Source organism: Salmo salar, unplaced genomic scaffold (genome assembly GCF_905237065.1).
Source record: "Salmo salar unplaced genomic scaffold, Ssal_v3.1, whole genome shotgun sequence".
NCBI classification, from domain to species: domain Eukaryota; kingdom Metazoa; phylum Chordata; class Actinopteri; order Salmoniformes; family Salmonidae; genus Salmo; species Salmo salar.
In genome coordinates this window covers 95,984-112,941 of record NW_025550953.1, presented here as the reverse complement: position 1 = coordinate 112,941, position 16,958 = coordinate 95,984, and the positions used below count along the sequence as shown (strand labels likewise).

General features: G+C 45.4%; 1 protein-coding gene across 8 annotated transcripts in view; it reads left to right on the top strand.

Moving 5' to 3' along the window:
* LOC106563898 (exocyst complex component 6) overlaps positions 1-16,958 on the top strand; it is a 205,734-nt gene that overhangs the window by 150,037 nt on the left and 38,739 nt on the right. For all 8 annotated transcript variants that reach the window (XM_045714203.1, XM_045714202.1, XM_045714200.1 and 5 more), the window contains 3 exons: positions 6,812-6,883; positions 7,780-7,983; positions 8,162-8,271. In XM_045714203.1, coding sequence (XP_045570159.1) covers positions 6,812-6,883; positions 7,780-7,983; positions 8,162-8,271 — 386 coding nt within the window. The remainder of the gene's footprint in view (positions 1-6,811; positions 6,884-7,779; positions 7,984-8,161; positions 8,272-16,958) is intronic.

Here is a 16,958-nt window from a genome sequence, read left to right as displayed (position 1 = left end):
TACCACTTATCATTCCCAACACCAAGGCTTCTAGATACCACTTATCATTCCCAACACCAAGGCTTCTAGATACCACTTATCATTCCCAACACCAAGGCTTCTAGATACCACTTATCATTCCCAACACCAAGGGCCTAGATACCACTTATCATTCCCAACACCAAGGGCCTAGATACCACTTATCATTCCCAACACCAAGGGCCTAGATACCACTTATCATTCCCAACACCAAGGGCCTAGATACCACTTATCATTCCCAACACCAAGGCCTCTAGATACCACTTATCATTCTCAACACCAAGGCTTCTAGATACCACTTATCATTCTCAACACCAAGGCTTCGAGATACCACTTATCATTCTCAACACCAAGGGCCTAGATACCACTTATCATTCCCAACACCAAGGGCCTAGATACCACTTATCATTCCCAACACCAAGGGCCTAGATACCACTTATCATTCCCAACACCAAGGCTTCTAGATACCACTTATCATTCCCAACACCAAGGCTTCTAGATACCACTTATCATTCCCAACACCAAGGCTTCTAGATACCACTTATCATTCCCAACACCAAGGGCCTAGATACCACTTATCATTCCCAACACCAAGGGCCTAGATACCACTTATCATTCCCAACACCAAGGGCCTAGATACCACTTATCATTCCCAACACCAAGGGCCTAGATACCACTTATCATTCCCAACACCAAGGCCTCTAGATACCACTTATCATTCCCAACACCAAGGCTTCTAGATACCACTTATCATTCTCAACACCAAGGCTTCGAGATACCACTTATCATTCCCAACACCAAGGGCCTAGATACCACTTATCATTCCCAACACCAAGGGCCTAGATACCACTTATCATTCCCAACACCAAGGGCCTAGATACCACTTATCATTCCCAACACCAAGGCTTCTAGATACCACTTATCATTCCCGACACCAAGGCTTCTAGATACCACTTATCATTCCCGACACCAAGGCTTCTAGATACCACTTATCATTCCCGACACCAAGGGCCTAGATACCCTTATCATTCCCAACACCAAGGGCCTAGATACCACTTATCATTCCCAACACCAAGGGCCTAGATACCACTTATCATTCCCAACACCAAGGGCCTAGATACCACTTATCATTCCCAACACCAAGGGCCTAGATACCACTTATCATTCCCAACACCAAGGGCCTAGATACCACTTATCATTCCCAACACCAAGGGCCTAGATACCACTTATCATTCCCAACACCAAGGCTTCTTGATACCACTTATCATTCCCAACACCAAGGCTTCTAGATACCACTTATCATTCCCAACACCAAGGCTTCTAGATACCACTTATCATTCCCGACACCAAGGGCCTAGATACCACTTCTCATTCCCAACACCAAGGCTTCTAGATACCACTTATCATTCCCAACACCAAGGCTTCTAGATACCACTTATCATTCCCAACACCAAGGCTTCTAGATACCACTTATCATTCCCAACACCAAGGCTTCTAGATACCACGTATCATTCCCAACACCAAGGGCCTAGATACCACTTATCATTCCCAACACCAAGGGTCTAGATACCACTTATCATTCCCGACACCAAGGCTTCTAGATACCACTTATCATTCCCGACACCAAGGCTTCTAGATACCACTTATCATTCCCGACACCAAGGCTTCTAGATACCACTTATCATTCCCAACACCAAGGGCCTAGATACCACTTATCATTCCCAACACCAAGGCTTCTAGATACCACTTATCATTCCCAACACCAAGGCTTCTAGATACCACTTATCATTCCCAACACCAAGGCTTCTAGATACAACTTATCATTCCCAACACCAAGGCTTCTAGATACCCTTATCATTCCCAACACCAAGGGCCTAGATACCACTTATCATTCCCAACACCAAGGCTTCTAGTTTCCACATATCATTCCCAACACCAAGGGCCTAGATACCACTTATCATTCCCAACACCAAGGGCCTAGATACCACTTATCATTCCCAACACCAAGGGCCTAGATACCACTTATCATTCCCAACACCAAGGGCCTAGATACCACTTATCATTCCCAACACCAAGGGCCTAGATACCACTTATTATTCCCAACACCAAGGGCCTAGATACCACTTATCATTCCCAACACCAAGGCTTCTTGATACCACTTATCATTCCCAACACCAAGGCTTCTAGATACCACTTATCATTCCCAACACCAAGGCTTCTAGATACCACTTATCATTCCCGACACCAAGGGCCTAGATACCACTTCTCATTCCCAACACCAAGGCTTCTAGATACCACTTATCATTCCCAACACCAAGGCTTCTAGATACCACTTATCATTCCCAACACCAAGGCTTCTAGATACCACTTATCATTCCCAACACCAAGGCTTCTAGATACCACGTATCATTCCCAACACCAAGGGCCTAGATACCACTTATCATTCCCAACACCAAGGGTCTAGATACCACTTATCATTCCCGACACCAAGGCTTCTAGATACCACTTATCATTCCCGACACCAAGGCTTCTAGATACCACTTATCATTCCCGACACCAAGGCTTCTAGATACCACTTATCATTCCCGACACCAAGGCTTCTAGATACCACTTATCATTCCCAACACCAAGGGCCTAGATACCACTTATCATTCCCAACACCAAGGCTTCTAGATACCACTTATCATTCCCAACACCAAGGCTTCTAGATACCACTTATCATTCCCAACACCAAGGCTTCTAGATACCACTTATCATTCCCAACACCAAGGGCCTAGATACCACTTATCATTCCCAACACCAAGGGCCTAGATACCACTTATCATTCCCAACACCAAGGGCCTAGATACCACTTATCATTCCCAACACCAAGGGCCTAGATACCACTTATCATTCCCAACACCAAGGCCTCTAGATACCACTTATCATTCTCAACACCAAGGCTTCTAGATACCACTTATCATTCTCAACACCAAGGCTTCGAGATACCACTTATCATTCTCAACACCAAGGGCCTAGATACCACTTATCATTCCCAACACCAAGGGCCTAGATACCACTTATCATTCCCAACACCAAGGCTTCTAGATACCACTTATCATTCCCAACACCAAGGCTTCTAGATACCACGTATCATTCCCAACACCAAGGCTTCTAGATACCACTTATCATTCCCAACACCAAGGGCCTAGATACCACTTATCATTCCCAACACCAAGGGCCTAGATACCACTTATCATTCCCAACACCAATGGCCTAGATACCACTTATCATTCCCAACACCAAGGGCCTAGATACCACTTATCATTCCCAACACCAAGGGCCTAGATACCACTTATCATTCCCAACACCAAGGCTTCTTGACACCACTTATCATTCCCAACACTAAGGCTTCTAGATACCACATATCATTCCCAACACCAAGGCTTCTAGATACCACTTATCATTCCCAACACCAAGGCTTCTAGATACCACTTATCATTCCCAACACCAAGGCTTCTAGATAGCACTTATCATTCCCAACACAAAGGCTTCTAGATACCACTTATCATTCCCAACACCAAGGGCCTAGATACCACTTATCATTCCCAACACCAAGGCTTCTAGATACCGCTTATCATTCCCAACACCAAGGCTTCTAGATACCCTTATCATTCTCAACACCAAGGGCCTAGATACCACTTATCATTCCCAACACCAAGGCTTCTAGTTTCCACATATCATTCCCAACACCAAGGGCCTAGATACCACTTATCATACCCAACACCAAGGGCCTAGATACCACTTATCATTCCCAACACCAAGGGCCTTGATACCACTCATCATTCCCAACACCAAGGCTTCTTGATGCCACTTATCATTCCCAACACCAAGGCTTCTAGATACCACTTATCATTCCCAACACCAAGGCTTCTAGATACCACTTATCATTCCCAACACCAAGGCTTCTAGATACCACTTATCATTCCCAACACCAAGGGTCTAGATACCACTTATCATTCCCAACACCAAGGCTTCTAGATACCACTTATCATTCCCAACACCAAGGCTTCTAGATACCACTTATCATTCCCAACACCAAGGGCCTAGATACCACTTATCATTCCCAACACCAAGGGCCTAGATACCACTTATCATTCCCAACACCAAGGGCCTAGATACCACTTATCATTCCCAACACCAAGGGCCTAGATACCACTTATCATTCTCAACACCAAGGCTTCGAGATACCACTTATCATTCTCAACACCAAGGGCCTAGATACCACTTATCATTCCCAACACCAAGGGCCTAGATACCACTTATCATTCCCAACACCAAGGGCCTAGATACCACTTATCATTCCCAACACCAAGGGCCTAGATACCACTTATCATTCCCAACACCAAGGGCCTAGATACCACTTATCATTCCCAACACCAAGGGCCCAGATACCACTTATCATTCCCAACACCAAGGCTTCTAGATACCACTTATCATTCCCAACACCAAGGGCCTAGATACCACTTATCATTCCCAACACCAAGGCTTCTAGATACCACTTATCATTCCCAACACCAAGGCTTCTAGATACCACATATCATTCCCAACACCAAGGCTTCTAGATACCACTTATCATTCCCGACACCAAGGGCCTAGATACCACTTATCATTCCCGACACCAAGGGCCTAGATACCACTTCTCATTCCCAACACCAAGGCTTCTAGATGCCACTTATCATTCCCAACACCAAGGCTTCTAGATACCACTTATCATTCCCAACACCAAGGGCCTAGATACCACTTATCATTCCCAACACCAAGGCTTCTAGATACCACTTATCATTCCCAACACCAAGGCTTCTAAATACCACGTATCATTCCCAACACCAAGGGCCTAGATACCACTTATCATTCCCAACACCAAGTGCCTAGATACCACTTATCATTCCCAACACCAAGGGCCTAGATACCACTTATCATTCCCAACACCAATGGCCTAGATACCACTTATCATTCCCAACACCAAGGGCCTAGATACCACTTATCATTCCCAACACCAAGGGCCTAGATACCACTTATCATTCCCAACACCAAGGCTTCTTGACACCACTTATTCCCAACACTAAGGCTTCTAGATACCACATATCATTCCCAACACCAAGGCTTCTAGATACCACTTATCATTCCCAACACCAAGGCTTCTAGATACCACTTATCATTCCCAACACCAAGGCTTCTAGATACCACTTATCATTCCCAACACCAAGGGCCTAGATACCACTTATCATTCCCAACACCAAGGCTTCTATATACCGCTTATCATTCCCAACACCAAGGCTTCTAGATACCCTTATCATTCTCAACACCAAGGGCCTAGATACCACTTATCATTCCCAACACCAAGGCTTCTAGTTTCCACATATCATTCCCAACACCAAGGGCCTAGATACCACTTATCATACCCAACACCAAGGGCCTAGATACCACTTATCATTCCCAACACCAAGGGCCTAGATACCACTTATCATTCCCAACACCAAGGGCCTAGATACCACTTATCAAACCCAACACCAAGGGCCTAGATACCACTTATCATTCCCAACACCAAGGGCCTTGATACCACTCATCATTCCCAACACCAAGGCTTCTTGATGCCACTTATCATTCCCAACACCAAGGCTTCTAGATACCACTTATCATTCCCAACACCAAGGCTTCTAGATACCACTTATCATTCCCAACACCAAGCCTTCTAGATAGCACTTATCATTCCCAACACCAAGGCTTCTAGATAAACCCTTACCGTTCCTATCACCAAGGCTTCTAGATAAACCCTTTCTGTTCCTATCACCAAGGCTTCTAGATAAACCCTTACCGTTCCTAACACCAAGGCTTCTAGATAAACCCTTATTACCTCACCCAGAAGGCCAGGAGTAAGACTTTCCTTTTCCCTTTTGATGTGAAGGACTTTTACCCCCTCTCGCTCTTCCTTTCTAGTCGTACTGCAGTGATCCTGACCTGGTACTGTCTCTCTTCCTTTCTAGTCGTACTGCAATGATCCTGACCTGGTGCTGTCTCTCTCTCTCTTCCTTTCCAGTCGTACTGCAGTGATCCTGACCTGGTGCTGTCTCTCTCTCTTCCTTTACAGTCGTACTGCAGTGATCCTGACCTGGTACTGTCTCTCTCTCTTCCTTTCCAGTCGTACTGCAGTGATCCTGACCTGGTACTGTCTCTCTCTCTTCCTTTCTAGTCGTACTGCAGTGATCCTGACCTGGTACTGTCTCGCTCTCTTCCTTTCCAGTCGTACTGCAGTGATCCTGACCTGGTACTGTCTCTCTCTCTTCCTTTCTAGTCGTACTGCAGTGATCCTGACCTGGTACTGTCTCTCTCTCTTCCTTTCCAGTCATACTGCAGTGATCCTGACCTGGTACTGTCTCTCTCTCTCTCTTCCTTTCTAGTCGTACTGCAGTGATCCTGACCTGGTACTGTCTCCCTCTCTTCCTTTCCAGTCGTACTGCAGTGATCCTGACCTGGTACTGTCTCTCTCTCTTCCTTTCCAGTCGTGCTGCAGTGATCCTGACCTGTTACTGTCTCTCTCTTCCTTTCCAGTCGTACTGCAGTGATCCTGACCTGTTACTGTCTCTCTCTTCCTTTCCAGTCGTACTGCAGGGATCCTGACCTGGTACTGTCTCTCTCTCTTCCTTTCTAGTCGTACTGCAGGGATCCTGACCTGGTACTGTCTCTCTCTTCCTTTCTAGTCGTACTGCAGGGATCCTGACCTGGTACTGTCTCTCTCTCTCTTCCTTTCCAGTCGTACTGCAGTGATCCTGACCTGGTCCTGGAGCTGAAGAACCTCATTGTGATATTTGCAGACACATTACAGGTGAGTCTTGTCCAGCTCTTCAGACTGAGTGATATGACGGTATGAGTTAAATCTAGAGCTCTTATAAGGTATGAGTGAAGCAGGTGTTGTTGTCTGTTGATGTTCTGTGTGGACCCCAGGAAGAGTAGCTAGTGCTTTCACATCAGCTAATGGAGGATCCTAATAAAATAGCCAAGCAGTTTGGTCATTAACCAGTGGACCAGATTGTGATGCCTCTGGTTTGAAACCTCTCACCCCTCTCTCTCTCTCTCTCTCTCTCTCTCTCTCGCTCTCGCTCTCGCTCTCTCTGTCTCTCTCTCTCTCTCTCACCCCTCTCTCTCTCTCTCTCTCTCTCTCTCACCCCTCTCTCTCTCACCCCTCTCTCTCTCACCCCTCTCTCTCTCACCTCTCTCTCTCTCTCTCTCTCTCTCTGTCTCTCCATCTCTCTCTGTCTCTCTCTTTCTCTGTCTCTCTGTCTCTCCCCCTCTCTCTGTCTCTCCATCTCTCTCTGTCTCTCTGTCTCTCCCCCTCCCTCCCTCCCTCCCCTCTCTCTCTCTCTCTCCCTCCCTCCCTCCGTCTCTCTCTCCCACCCACCCCCTCCCTCCCTCCCTCCGTCTCCCTCCCTCCCTCCCTCTCTCTCTCTCTCTCTCTCTCTCTCTCTCTCTCTCTCCCTCTCTCTGTCTCTCTCTCTCTGTCTCTCCCACCTCCCTCCCTCCCTCTCGCTCTCTCTCACCCCTCTCCCTCCCTCCCTCCCTCCCTCCCTCCCTCCCTCCCTCCCTCTCTCTCTCTCTCTCTCTCCCCTCTCCCTCCCTCCCTCTCACCCCTCTCCCTCCCTCCCTCCCTCCCTCTCTCTCTCTCTCTCTCTCTCTCTCTCTCTCTCTCTCCCTCCCTCCCTCCCTCCCTCTCTCTCTCTCCAGGGTTATGGCTACCCAGTGAACAGACTGTTTGACCTACTGTATGAGATCAGAGACCAGTACAATGAAACGCTGCTGAAGAAATGGGTTCTGGTGTTCAGGGAGATCTTTGAACTGGATAACTACAGCCCTATCCCCGTAGAGACTGAAGAAGACTACAAGTCTGTAATTAGTAGATTCCCTTTCCACGACGCAGAAATCGAAAAGGTTTGTCCTTCATTCAACACCCTTTAAAAATTTTTAAAAAATAAAAAAAAACGGACTAACTTCACAACATCAGGATGTGATGAAACTGTGTCTTAAAGTCAACGCTTTTTGTTCCTTTTATAAAAGTCCCTTTAGTTAAATAAACCCTGGGTTTTATTTGTTATTTGTTTGTCAACAGCAAGACTTTCCGAAGAAGCTGCCTATGTCTCAGTCGGTGCCTCAGATCTACGTTCAGGTCAAGGAGTTTATCTACGCCAGCCTGAAGTTCTCCGAGTCGCTGCATCGCAGGTGAGTCCGTCGGCTCGTTAGGCCGCTTCTCAAATCACAACCTATTATTATCCGATGTAGTGCACTACTTTCCACCAGGGTCCATTTGGACTTTGGTGAAAAAAAGTAGTGCGCTATGTTAGGGAAAGCGGGTACCGTTTGGGACACACTATAAAACGGTTGTGTTTAATACTGTGGGGTCAGTCTTAACGTCTTGTTGTGTGCTATAGGGTCCCTAGTACAGGGGTTAATAACTGGGAGTCAGAGCCTGGCTGTTCCCTCACTAGGGTCCCTAGTACAGGGGTTTAACCTCTATGGGCTAGGTGGGACGCTTGCGTCCCACCTACTCAACAGCCAGTTGAATCCTGTGGCGCGTTATTCAAATCCTTAGATATGCTATTACTTCAATTTTTCAAAAATATGACTATTTTACACCATTTTAAAGATAAGACTCTCATTAATCTAACCACACTGTCCGATTTCAAAAAGGCTTTACAACGAAAGCAAAACATTAGATTATGTCAGCAGAGTACCGAGCCAGAAATAATCAGACACCCATTTTTCAAGCTAGCATATGTCACATAAACCCAAACCACAGCTAAATGTAGCACTAACCTTTGATGATCTTCATCAAGTGACAACCCTAGGACATTATGTTATACAATACATGCATGTTTTGTTCAATCAAGTTCATATTTATATAAAAAAACAGCTTTTTACATTAGCATGTGACTAGCATGTGACTAGCATTCCCACCGAACACTGCCGGTGAATTTACTAAATTACTCACGATAAAGCATAACAATTATTTTAAGAATTATAGATACAGAACTCCTCTATGCACTCGATATGTCCGATTTTAAAATAGCTTTTCGGTGAAAGCACATTTTGCAATATTCTCAGTAGATAGCCCGGCATCACAGGGCTAGCTATTTAGACACCCAGCAGGTTTAGCACTCATCAAAGTCAGATTTAGACAGACAAAGGAAAACAATGCATTCGGTCGAAGCGGGCACGCGCCTAAGCCCATAGTACTCTGAGTGGCCACTTGCCAAAAGCGATAAAATGTTTCAGCCAGAGCCTGCCTCGATATCGTTCAACTTTTTCCCGGGCTCTGAGACCCTATGGAAGACGTAGGAAGTGTCACGTTATTGCACAGATCCTGAGTCTTCAATAAAAAGAGCCAAGATGAAACACTACTTCTCAGACAGGCCACTTCCTGCTTGAAATCTTCTCAGGTTTTGGCCTGCCATAGGAGTTCTGTTATACTCACAGACACCATTCAAACAGTTTTAGAAACTTTGGGGTGTTTTCTATCCAAAGCCAATAATTATATGCATATTCTAGTTACTGGGCAGGAGTAGTAACCAGATTAAATCGGGTACGTTTTTTATCCAGCCGTGTCAATACTGCCCCCTAGCCCTAACAGGTTAATAACTGGGAGTCAGAGCCTGGCTGTTCCCTCACTAGGGTCCCTAGTACAGGGGTTAATAACTGGGAGTCTGCTGCCCCCTGCAGGAGATCAGCTATTTTTTAAATAAAATGTCCTTGAATATCTCTTGCTGCAATACAATACCACAGTGGTTACAATTTGTATGTCTCTGCGTCCAGTATGAAGGAAGTTGGAGGTAGGTTCACGATCCAATGCTAACTAGCGTTTGCGCAATAACTGGTCGTTTACAACAGTTAGCATGCTAGCTATTCTTGTTCGTCTGACTCTGGGGGGGGAAAGTTAGATGAATTGCTTCTTTGCCAAAATATCAAACTATTCCTTTAATGTGTAGGAAATGAGTCGTTGGAGCTAGTTACAGGGTTTTTGCTGTATAGACTATTCTTAGGCGGGCTGTCTCTGGTCATTTCTTGGGTATAGAAAACGTGCAAAAAAATATTTGTAACTATATTTTTTAATAATACCATATTTGTTAGTTTTCAATCAAATAAAAGCTAGACAGTCAGGGAGAACATAAATACAACAGGCATTCAGAGCACATCCCCAATGATTTTGGTATAATGTTTTAGCAGAGGAACAAAATGCATAGAAATTAAGAAAAGGTGCTTTACAACAGCAGAATGTTCTCTACACTGCCAAGATAGAAAGATAAAGTTATCCTGAAGACTATGTTAGAGAATGTTCAGTCTGTGGATAATAAAGTAGACGATCTCCTTCCAGAGAGACGACAGGGATTGTAACGTACTCTGTTTCCTGGAAACATGGCTCTCTCGGGGTATACTGTCCCCATCCATACAGCCATCTGTATTCTCAGTGCATCCCAGTTATTAAACCCCTGTACAGGAATAATAAAGAACTCTCCAGGAAGAAGAAGAAAGGCAGGGTTGTATGTTTCATAATTAACCACTCATCCCGAACTAGAATACCTCACAATCAAATGCTGACCGTATTACCTCCCAAGAGAATTCTCTTCGGTTATAGTCACAGCCGTGTATATTCCCCCCTCAAGCCGATAGCACGACGGCCCTCAAAGAACTACACTGGACTTTATGCAAACTGGAAACCACATATCCTGAGGCCGCATTTATTGTAGCTGGGGATTTTACCAAATCAAATTTGGCTGTAGTACTCGCTCTGGTAAAACACTGGACCACTGCTACTCAGCTTTTCGAAATGCCTACAAGGCCCTCCCCCCGCCCTTCCTTCGACAAATCAGACCACGACTCCATTTTGCTCCTCCCTACCTAATAGGCAGAAACTCAAACAGGAAGTACCCGGTGCTAAGGTCTATTCAACGCTAGTCTGACCAATCGAAATCCATGCTTCAAGACTGTTTTGATCACGCGGATTGGAATATATTCCGGGTAGCCTCTGAGAATAACATTGACGAACGGGGGACCAGGGGGGACCAGTACGGAGAAGAAAAAAAATGTATGAAATGTATGCATTCACTACTGTAAGTCGCTCTGGATAAGAGTGTCTGCTAAATGACTAAAAATGTAAATGTAAACGAATACACGGATACAGTGACTGAGTTCATCAGGAAGTGTATTGGAGATGTTGTACCCACTGTGACTATTAAAACATACCCAAACCAGAAACCATGGATAGATGGCAGCATTCGAGCAAAACTGAAAAGCGTGAAACATCGCATTTAACCATGGAAAGGTGACTGGGAATATGGTTGAATACAAACAGTGTAGTTATTCCGTCTGTAAGTAAATCAAACAGGCAAAATGTCAGTACAGAGACAAAGTGGAGTCGCAATTCAACGGCTCAGACACTAGAAGTATGTGGCAGGGTCTACAGACAATCACGGACTAGAAAGGGAAAACCAGCCACGTCGCGAACACCGTCTCGCTTCCGGACAAGCTAAACACCTTCGCCTGCTTTGAGGATAACACAGTGCCACCGACACTGTCCGCTACCAAGGACTGTGGGCTCTCCTTGTCCGTGCCCAACGTGAGTCAGACATTTTAAGCGTGTAACCCTCCCAAGGCTGCCGGCACAGACGGCATCCCTAGCCGCGTCCTCCGAGCGTGCGCAGACCAGCTGGCTGGAGTGTTGACGGACATATTCAATCTCTCCCTATCCCAGTCTGTTGTCCCCACATGCTTCAAGATGTCCACCATTGTTCCTGTACCCAAGAGAGCAAAGGTAACTCTTGTAACTTTAACGGATTACAGAGTTAATGTTTACAGTTAATTCATTGAGCTGTATCTAAAGATATTTTCTTTACAGTTATTTACATATGTAATTGTATTAGAATTCGTGTGTTGGAGATTGTGAGAACTACATACATATTTTTTGTTGTTGTTGTATTGGTTAGTATTGGATTACGCTTTTGACTGCAAGTTCCAGAATGCCTTGCGACAGGAAGTAAGAGGAGCCAGTTATGTACAAGTGATTATCCTGACTTTCACTAGCAACTTTCTTTATTTTTTTTGTGCGTGCGTGCGTGGACCATTTTAAGTCCTTAGTGATTTGGACACAAGACAAACTTGAAGCACTTAACCTGCTCCACTGCAGCCCCGTCGATGGATTTGTTGTATTTATTATGGATTAGTTAGTTTCCTGCCATTGCAGCAGCTACTCTTCCTGGGGGTCTGGCAAAATTAAGGCAGTTATACATTGTTAGAAACATTACAATACATTCATTACAGAATTTACAACACACTGACTGTATGCCGTCAGGCCCATACTCCACTACCACATTTCTACAACACAAAATCTGTGTGTGTGTGTGTGTGTGTGTGTGTGTGAGAGTGTGTGTGCGTGTGCGTGTGCCTATGTTGCTTCACAGTCCCCACTGTTCCTTAAGGTGTATTTTTTTAAATCTGATTCTACTGCTGCATCAGTTACCTGATGTGGAATAGAGTTCCATGTAGTCATGGCTCTATGTAGTACTGTGCTCCTCCCATAGTCTGTTTTGGACTTGGGGACTGTGAAGAGACCTCTGGTGGCATGTCTTGTGGGGTATGCATGGGTGTCTGAGCTGTGTGCTAGTAGTTTAGACAGACAGCTCGGTGCATTCAACATGTCAATACCTCTAACAAATACAAGTAGGAATGAAGTCAATCTCTCCTCCACTTTCAGCCAGGAGAGATTGACATGCATATTATTAATATTAGCTCTCTGTGTATATTTAAGGGACAGCTGTGCTGCCCTGTTATGAGCCAATTGTAATTTTCCTAAGTCCCTCTTTGTGGCACCTGACCACACAACTGAACAGTAGTCCAGGTGTGACAAAACTAGGGCCTGTAGTACCTGCCTTGTTGATAGTGTTGTTAAAAAGGAAGAGCTGTGCTTTATTACAGACAGACTCTACTACTAGCTACTGTTATATCAACATGTTTTGACCATGACAGTTTACAATCCAGGGTTACTCCAAGCAGTTTAGTCTCCTCAACTTGCTCAATTTCCACATGATTTATTACAAGATTTAGTTGAGGTTTAGGGTTTAGTGAATGATTTGTCACAAATACAATGCTTTTAGTTTTTGAAATATTTAGGACTAATTTATTCTTTGCCACCCATTCTGAAACTAACTGTAGCTCTTTGTTAAGTGTTGCAGTCATTTCAGTCGCTGTGGTAGCTGACGTGTATAGTGTTGAGTCATCCGCATACGTGAACACACTGGCTTTACTCAAAGTCAGTGGCATGCCATTAGTAAAGATTGAAAAAAGTAAGGGGCCTAGACAGCTGCCCTGGGGAATTCCTGATTCTACCTGGACAGACTCGGGGCCTAGACAGCTGCCCTGGGGAATTCCTGATTCTAAACTGGATTATGTTGGAGAGGCTTCCATCAAAGAACACCCTCTGTGTTCTGTTAGACAGGTAACTCTTTATCCACATTATAGCAGGGGGTGTAAAGCCATAACACATACGTTTTTCCAGCAGCAGACTATGATCAATAAACAGCCCCCACAATCTTCTCATCAATTTCTCTCAGCCAATCATCAGTCATTTGTGTAAGTGTGCTGAAAGTCTGTTGTCAATTTGTTTACTGTAAAATAGTATTGTATCTGTTCAAAACTTTACTACGGGTTGGTAACAGGCTGATTGGTCAGCTATTTGAGCCAGTAAAGGTAGCTTTACTAATTAGCTTTTGCTAATCTGTCACCAGAGGCTTTGTCACCAAAGCCCCATATACTACCCACCACTGCGACCTGTACGCTCTCGTTGGCTGGCCCTCGCTTCATACTCGTCGCCAAACCCACTGGCTCCAGGTCATCTACAAGACCCTGCTAGGTAAAGTTCCCCCTTATCTCAGCTCGCTGGTCACCATAGCAGCACCCACCTGTAGCACGCGCTCCAGCAGGTATATCTCTCTGGTCACCCCCAAAGCCAATTCCTCCTTCGGCCGCCTCTCCTTCCAGTTCTCTGCTGCCAATGACTGGAACGAACTACAAAAATCTCTAAAACTGGAAACACTTATCTCACTCAATAGCTTTAGCACCAGCTGTCAGAGCAGCTCACAGATCACTGCACCTGTACATAGCTCATCTATAATTTAGCCCAAACAACTACCTCTTCCCCTACTGTATTTATTTATTTATTTATTTTTGCTACCTCCCTTATCTCACCTCATTTGCTCACTTGGTATATAGACTTATTTTTCTACTATATTATTGACTGTATGTTTGTTTTACTCCATGTGTAACTCTGTGTTGTTGTATGTTGTCGAACTGCTTTGCTTTATCTTGGCCAGGTCGCAATTGTAAATGAGAACTTGTTCTCAACTTGCCTACCTGGTTAAATAATGGTGAAATAAATTTTTGTTGTTTGTTTAAACCTTGCTAATTTTAAAGTAGTTGGCAATATCAGTGGGTTTTGTAATGAATGAGCATCTGATTCAATGAATGATGGAGCTGAGTTTGCCTTTTTTCCCAAAATGTTGTTGAAGGTGTGGATGGGGGCGTGCTCGCCCCCTGTTTTCCTGTAGTTCACGATCAACTCCTTGCTCTTACTGATGTTGAGCGAGAGGTTGCAGGTCCGGCACCACACTGCCAGGTCACTTCCCTGTAGGTTGTCTCATCGTCACCGGCGATCACACCTACCACCATCGTATCATCAGCAAACTTGATGATGGTGTTGGAGTCGTGCGTGACCACACAGTCGTGCGTGGGTGAACAGGAAGTACAGGAGGGGACTAAGCACACACCCCAGTTGAGGGTCAGCATGGAGGATGTGTTGTTACCTACCCTCATCACCTGGGGTCGGCCCGTCAGGAAGTCCAGGATCCAGTTGCAGAGGGAGGTGTTCAGTCCCAGGGTCCTAAGCTAGGTGACGAGCTTGGAGGGTACAATGGTGTTGAACGCTGAGCTGTAGTCAATGAACAACATTCTCACATAGGTATTCCTCTTGTCCAGGTGGGTGAGGGCAGTGTGGAGTGCAAATGAGATTGCGTCGTCTGTGGATCTGTTGGGGCGGTACGCTAATTGGAGTGGGTTTGGGATGATGGAGTTGATGTGTGCCATAACCAGCCTCTCAAAGCCCTTTCATGATTACAGATGTGAGTGCTACAGGGCGGTTAGTCATTGTGGCATGACGCCTTTGACTTCATGGGAACAGGAATGATGGTGGTCATGTTGAAACATCACAGACTGGGTCAAGGAGAGGTTGAATATGCCTGCCAGGAATACCGTCGGGCTTTGCGAGTGTTGACCCGATTAAAGACCTTAATCACGTCGGCCTCGGCGAGCGAGATCACCCGGTCATCTGGGTCGGTGGGGCGTTATTGTCAAAGATTAAAATGCGTTGACTTTGTCTGGTAGAGAGGCAACGTTGGGCAGATCACGGCTGGGTCTCCATTGTAAACCGTAATGGACTGTAGCCCCTGGCACATGCAGCGGTCATCGAAGCCTGTGTAATATGTTTCCACTTTATTCCTAAAGTGTCCTTTTACGTGTTTGATGACTCTGCAGAAGTCACTTCTTGTACTTGATCCTGTCCTCAACTATAGCCTCAGTTGTCTGCGATTAGCCTCTGTGTGCGGTATCCATGTCCTATAGCTTAGTGTTTATCCAGAGCTTTTGAAATGGGGAAGCAGCGAACCTTCGCTGTGGGGACAACGTTGCCAATGCAGTCCCTAATGAAGTCCGTGACGGAGGTGGTTAACTCGTTGATGTTATCGGCGGAGTCTTGGAACATATTTCAGTCAGCGCTAGAAAAGCAGGTCCTGTAGCATAATCTCTGATCCTGATTTATCAACAGAGCGAGTCACAGGTTTTGAGCTTCTGCTTGCAAAACAGGAAGCAGGAATACGGAGTCATAATTTGATTTGCCTAATGGAGGACGAGCAAGGGTCTTGTATGCTTGCTTGCTTGCTTGTTTAGGATAATAGTGGTCTAGGACTTTATTGCCCCCCTAGTGGCAAAGGAGATGTATTGATGGAAGTCGGGTATCACGTGTCTTAATGATGCAGAATTAAATTCGTTGGCCACAAGAAAGCAGCCTCTGAATGTATGTTTTCCTGCTTGTTTATAGCCTTGTACAGTTACTTTGAGTGCCAGCTTTTTTTCTGTTGTCCTGAGGTGGAAAGTATACCACAGTCACGATAACAGCTAAAAAAAACTCCCTATTCCAAGATGGGAGAATAATGGTTTGAGACGTCTACTGCGCTTGAGTCAGCACACCATTTGTTGTTGATGAAGAGGCAAACCCCTGCCCCCTCTGGATTTCCCTGACTCAACTGTCCTGTCCGCTCAGTATATGGAAAACCCTCCCCCTCTGGATTTCCCTGACTCGAACTGTCCTGTCCGCTCAGTATATGGAAACCCTTCCCCCTCTGGATTTCCCTGACTCGAACTGTCCTGTCCGCTCAGTATATGGAAACCCCTCCCCCTCTGGATTTCCCTGACTCAACCGTTCCTGTCCGCTCAGTATATGGAAACCCCTCCCCCTCTGGATTTCCCTGACTCAACCGTCCTGTCCGCTCAGTATATGGAAAAACCATTGAGTTGGATAGTCGTGGGGGGGTATCTTGTCCGATAGCCATGTTTTAGAAAAGCAGAGCGTACTGCAGTTTTCGAAAGTCTCTCTGGTAGTAAATCCGCGATCGGCTGTCTTCCATCTTATTAGCAAGTGACTTGATTTGATCAATAAAATGAAGGGAGGAGGTGGCCAGTTTTGCCTTAATCTCCCCAGGACCCCCTCCCCCTCTTGCCTCTTTAACCCTGACGTTTCCTCTTGGGTAGCCCCAAAAAAATGGATCGTAATTACAGAAAGATGCATCCCCCGTCTCTGGAGAGCGTTT